Source organism: Protomyctophum parallelum (genome assembly GCF_964188405.1).
Source record: "Protomyctophum parallelum genome assembly, chromosome: 15".
NCBI classification, from domain to species: domain Eukaryota; kingdom Metazoa; phylum Chordata; class Actinopteri; order Myctophiformes; family Myctophidae; genus Protomyctophum; species Protomyctophum parallelum.
Window position 1 is genome coordinate 6951718 of NC_139710.1, and position 6000 is coordinate 6957717.

Consider the following 6000-nt stretch of genomic DNA (forward strand, 5'->3'; position numbering starts at 1 on the left):
ACAGCCAGAGACTCCCTTTTACATTTCACACTTCATCAAGTCCATTAGCAGATAGGATTGCAAAGCTCAACCCTGACACTGATTGCTGAACACCTACTGTAATGCCAGTTTGGCACTACTAATGACTCATCAACGTGTCAGCCATTTGTCTTTTGTTTAATGACAATAATTCAATGCAAGCTTTAGCGTCATGGTTCTAAAATACAAGTATGATGAACTATCAAATCCAGAATTTTGTATGTGTATAACATACATATATTGTATTTAGTAAAAAACATACTGTGAACCCACAGTCTTCACCTCCCAGTTCTTCCAAACAAAATGCAATGGCGCCATTTAGACAGTACTTACAAACAAGATAGTGACTTTATCTGATCAAAGAAAAGGGAAGGGTATTTGAGGATATTTGCTGGGAGAAGCTTGGATAGAATAATAAATCACACTATCTTCAACCCTTACAGTGCTCCATAAATAATAGCTATAATTGCCGTAAGCATTTACTGCAAGTGGAGGAAAAACAAAAACAAATTTTGTATTTTGTCCTCTCTTTTGTTTCTGATGAATAGCAGTGTAGTGGCAATGAATTATTCAACAAACCCAAACTGAGAGTGAACAACAAAAAGTACTGTTTAACTTCTGCTTAATTGGGCATCTTTGCCCGAGTCATTTAAACAAGCTCTCCTGAAGCCTTTGTTTTTACTGGGGAGGGATCTGTCCCCACTCCCAACACTTCGCATTAATGCAGTGTGAGATTACGGTAGTTATTACTTAGCTCTGTAAACAAACGTATTGTTCTAACTAATGGACCCAACATCACACCAATACAATGGCTCCTAGACCACCTGAACGCTGCAGGGGGAGAAATGGCAGGGGTCCTGTGACCCCTAAAAATAACACTCTCATGGTGTGGGCGTGGCTAGTGGCTTGAATTCCATGATAAAGGAAAGTGAATGCTTAAGAGTCACGAAAATGCCCAACCCATGAATTCAACAGAATACAGACAATCCACACCGGGCAAGAACTAGCCGGTTGACCTTGTGATTGAACGGTAGTAGACGATCTTTGGTGGAATTAACACCCAAGGAAATGACGTTGACGCTTTACGAATCTGTTTACATTCTCTGTGAATGAAGTGAGAGTTGCGATTGGTCGAAAAACAACATATCCGGGGGAAATAGGTCCCACGGATGTACCGGCCCGACACTTCCGGCAGAACACTCTCTGCCATAGGTCGTGACCAGGCTTTTCTTTTCGCAGTTTTGAAATGGAGCGTTGGAGAACGACTGTCATCACTGATTTTGAGCCATGCTGTTTTTAGCAACTGAACAAACCCATATATAATTACAAGGTTTAAGTGTGTTCACAATTAATCAGCTCACCACTAAAAGCTTTTTAAATCACTTTGACAATTTAAACAAATTTTACAGAATCAACCGTAAACAGAATGCACAGTTGATTCATTTTTTACAAATAATAATTAGTTATATTTTATCATCAACTAATTAACCTCAAAGATGTATACCGGGTATTTCCATACCCATCTCTAATGTTACATTAATGACTGCTGTGTGTAATTACAGTGTATTAAGGCAAGTGGAAAGGGCATTTTCTTCAAGTACAGCAGCTACATTTAGGTCTACTGTCTATAACACGTGGAATCAACAACAAAACAACCACATGAGACAAGGGAAACTTTTTTCCTTTTTAAGTTAACAATAATTTCACCCACTGAAGGATATAAACTCAAACGGCAGCAACAGCTTGGTGATATTCCAGTTTACAGACTTCAGAAGTTAAAGTTCACGACCTTCCAGTCATCATAACTTCCAGTCATGCAAAAGATCCCTACCGTTCTACCCGCCATGAAAAACATGATTGAGGACAAGGGACTATAGCTGGTAGCAGGACGGATGATTACAGACTCAGTGTGGACAGTATGCATTCCTCACAGGCTGTAAACAGACCACAGATAAATAGACAACCCCCATCTGAATAGGCGGCACTGACCTCACCTGAGCTGCTATGGTGTGGAGTGGCTGTCCTGCCCCTGCACCGTCCAGCGGTACTCTCCCTTGGCATGAAGTGAATGACCTACAGTCTGTGTGAAGTGCCCGAGAGTCAGTCAGAGGAGAGGAACCCAGGGGCCCAGGGAGTCAAGAAAACCGCTTGCATAAGAGAGGACAGGAGGTTCGCTTCAGGTTGCCTTGCGAACCTCGCCCTCCCTGCAGCTGAAACCTCTGGCTGAAGCAGCAGCAGCAAAGGATCTCACATGCAGGAAGCAAACCATAGTCTCCAAAGTTTTAAACCACCATCTTTATTACATAGCAACAGTGGACAGTAAAGATGGGTACATTGTCATTGCAAGAGTCTTAAGCAGATTAAGATATAAATAAAATAAATTCATAAATAAATGCAAAACTACATGTCCATGTCGAGTCAGTTTCTGCTCTCATGAAAATATATAATTATCACGCAGCAGACAATGAGTGTGACTGCCTCTGGCTCTCATACATTTTTCATATAGAAAATTAGTGGATCTGATCCCAGTGGGTTGTTAAGAGTCTTAAATGACTTCCTGGGATGCTGCCAAGGTTGGAGCTTTGAGAACGAAGGAATTTTCCATTGGGTAACTAACTGTCTATGTAGAAAACATTACTTCAATACTATTGAAGCACTAATTTCTGTCAGTACACTTGTGTGTGTGTGGTGTAATTATGAGTTACAGTTTAAGCCCCTGTAAATTAGATATAATTGTGGGGGGAAACCACTGACTAATCCCAAAGATGAGAACTGATATATAGCCTAGTATTTTATGGTTAGAATTCAAATCTATTTTTAGTTTTTTTACTGAATCAAATGTAAAAAAAAAAAGGGATTATCCTGCAGTCAATTACCCAACCGCTCTCATCTCAACAATACTAATATGTCTTGGCTTTTCTTATGTCACTTAGTCACTATATCAAATTGTCAAATGGAAAAGTTACATTTAAAAGGTGTTGAATTATTCAGGTAAATAGAGCGTAAAGGGTAATAGCCATGAAAGAGATCAGCAGTTCAGTCTTCACAGTTTACCAATGCATTCAAAACTTTCACAGCACTTTCCTGAACGGAAGCAGGATGACAGAAAATGCTGACCTTGAGGGCAGCAGACAGATCAAATAGACTCAATTCAGCAATGTACTTGGAGAAAAGGAAACGAAAATCAATATACTATGCGTTTGCGCTAAGCAAAGATATTTCAGAAACACTATACCAGGGTCTATTTGTCACATGTTTCTTTCAGATATGAACATACCTAATCGAGTGAATGGCGATGGCATGATAGAGTAGTGTGTGAGTGAGTCACTGAGTGTGTGAGTGAGCGAGCCACTCAGTCTGATTGAAAGAGTGTGTGAATTGAGTACAGTAAGTGGATGAGTAAGTGTGAGAATAGGACTCATGAGTGAGTGAGCGCGCGAGCAAGAAAGGGCCAAGAGACCTTGAGCACTGTACAAGTTAGCATTAAAAACATTTAAAGCAGAAGAGAAAGTGGGTGTTGGGAGATTGACGATGGGAGTGAGGGTCACAAACTGTGTCAATTTGTATTTGTGACTCTCCCAGACACCTGTCTTTACAAGTGTGCATAATCAACCATAAACAATAAAATGATACTTGATTATATTAAACTATGATTACAGGGTGAATGATTTGCCATTCAAATCTTAAACAACCATGAAGCCCTCCCTTTGTGCTGGGGGGGCGGGGGGGAGTGAATCACTATGCCTCAACAGAATAAGGAAACAAGACACTTACAGTGTATATACACTCTGACAACATGTCATCTACAGTGTGTAGGCCTACTTCTGGCAGAGGTCTCCAATCCTAACAAGTGACTGCATCGCTGTCGATTTGTACTTACAAGTTGTGCAAAACAATTTGGTACAACAACTGACATGACTAATGATATAACAACCTTTAGCAGGATCTTACTCACACAACGCATGATGTGTTTAAACAGCAAAGACAGCACAGGAAGTAACCTCTTCACTTTTTGCGTGCAAATAGCACAGTTCATCTCCAGTCAGAGTTCTGTACTGTTTACATGAAACCACAACATTCTGTGAAGTTGCACAATCTTTATGTTGAACAATTGCACTGGCGGCTGCATTCACCCTGCCTGTCTGTCCGAAGTGGAGATACGATGGAGCCAGATCAGAGTGGAGAGAAGAGCGCTGAGAATTTTAATAAAGTATCAACAAAAAAAATCTGAAGCAGAAATGTCAGAAGAGTTATGAGGAGACATATAAATCAGTACACACGTCCAGGACTTTAGAGGTCATTTTGACTCACCGAAGCTAGCTCTATCTATTTGTAACCTGAATACTTCCACCAGATGGAAAACACAATCTGTTCAAATTCCCCATAGGGATCTGGCAAGACAAGAAGACAGTGAGTTCATACTTCATAGCAAAAACTCCAGATTTAAGTGACAAGATAGGCTTTGGCCAAATGATGGGGGCTGCTGCAACTTTGTCACAATAATTGAAATAATAAATTAGGTTTATGTATACAGCAAACAATAAGAGCACAATATTTATGCTAGTTTAGGCAAACACACTGACCAAAACACAACAATCCAGGAGTGCTCTGTGGCTGTGCATGTGCTATAATGTCAAGGCTTTGTACACTCTTCCCCTCCTCCACTTTGTTTTAGTGGTCGTGTGAACTGTGAACAGCCGCCGGTTAGGGTGAAAAAGGCACACTATTCATGCATTGACAAAACCAGGTAGATGGGAATTGGGATGGGAACTATGGATGGGAACACCAAACTATTATAAATAAGTTGCGAATGCACGTGTTTAATATCAATATGTGGTTGGAAAACAATGCAAATCTGATAACCAATGCCCATACATTTTGCTGAAACAACTGAAAGAACTTTTTTGATGTAAATAAATAAATAAATAAAACGTGTGTGTGTGTGTGTGTGGGGGGGGGGGACTTGTGTGTTTTGGCAATTTCCTCAGATATCTGTCTTTCTTTCTACCCCTAATTCTTATTTGTGCACTATTCGAGTTGTGTTATTCGTAGCAACTCAGTGTGGACATCAACTGTAGGCTATAAACTGTAGAAACTGTGGCACTGGGGAAAATACATGCACATGATGTTCTTTAAAGGGCTTTAAAAACTAAACTCACCACTGTCATGTTCTGAAGCGGATCCCTGGCTGATCTCCTCAACCTTCCAAACATAGAAGCAATTCGTAGCATGCTGTACCTCCACAGAAATAAGGTAAATAGCGTTGCAAAGGCTTACCAGCTTTACAGGGATCCTTGTAGTCGATCACATCTGATGTGGGAGAGGGTTCCACATAGTAGCTTGGTTCAATTGCTTCCAAATCGATTGCCAATATCACGGAAAGACAGGCTAGAAGAACCAAACATCTCGTTGTGAGATCCATGATTCTAGCGGCTATACCTACAACGAAAGACGAGGCATAAAGGTAAAGAAAAAGAGGAACGGGAGAGGGACAGAAGGAAAGAGAGAGAGAGAGAGAGAGTGGAGTTGAGTGAGTGAGTGAGTGAGTGAGAGATAGAAAGAGAGAGAGAGAGAAAATGGGAGGTTTTGGGGGAAATGAGATCTCTCCGGAGGGCGGGTTTAAAATCAGCCTTTCCACAATGTCTTGATTCTGGGCAGTGATTCGCCCATGTAGCCGTGCTCCGGGCTAGTGCAGATTGCCTGCAAACTTTGATGATAATGGCAGCTCCACGGGGCATAAATGCATGTCTTTTCTTGTTGATGGTGGCCATGTGCATCATAGGGCATAGAGTAGACTGGGGGAAAAACGAAACTATTAAAAAAGAACAAAAAAAACCGTATGATAAATGTACTTTTACTTTTTTTTTGTCATCATTTGATTTAAGATTGTTTATATATATATATATATATATATATATATATATATATATAATATATATATATATATATAGTTATTATCTCTTAATGTTTACGTACCTGACC

General features: G+C 40.2%; 1 protein-coding gene across 1 annotated transcript in view; it reads right to left on the minus strand.

Moving 5' to 3' along the window:
* bmp1a (bone morphogenetic protein 1a) overlaps positions 1 to 5538 on the minus strand; it is a 35120-nt gene extending 29582 nt beyond the window's left edge. The window contains exon 1 of the mRNA XM_083785072.1: positions 5296 to 5538. Coding sequence (XP_083641198.1) covers positions 5296 to 5440 — 145 coding nt within the window. The 5' untranslated portion in view covers positions 5441 to 5538. The remainder of the gene's footprint in view (positions 1 to 5295) is intronic.
* Positions 5539 to 6000: the final 462 nt, after the last annotated feature.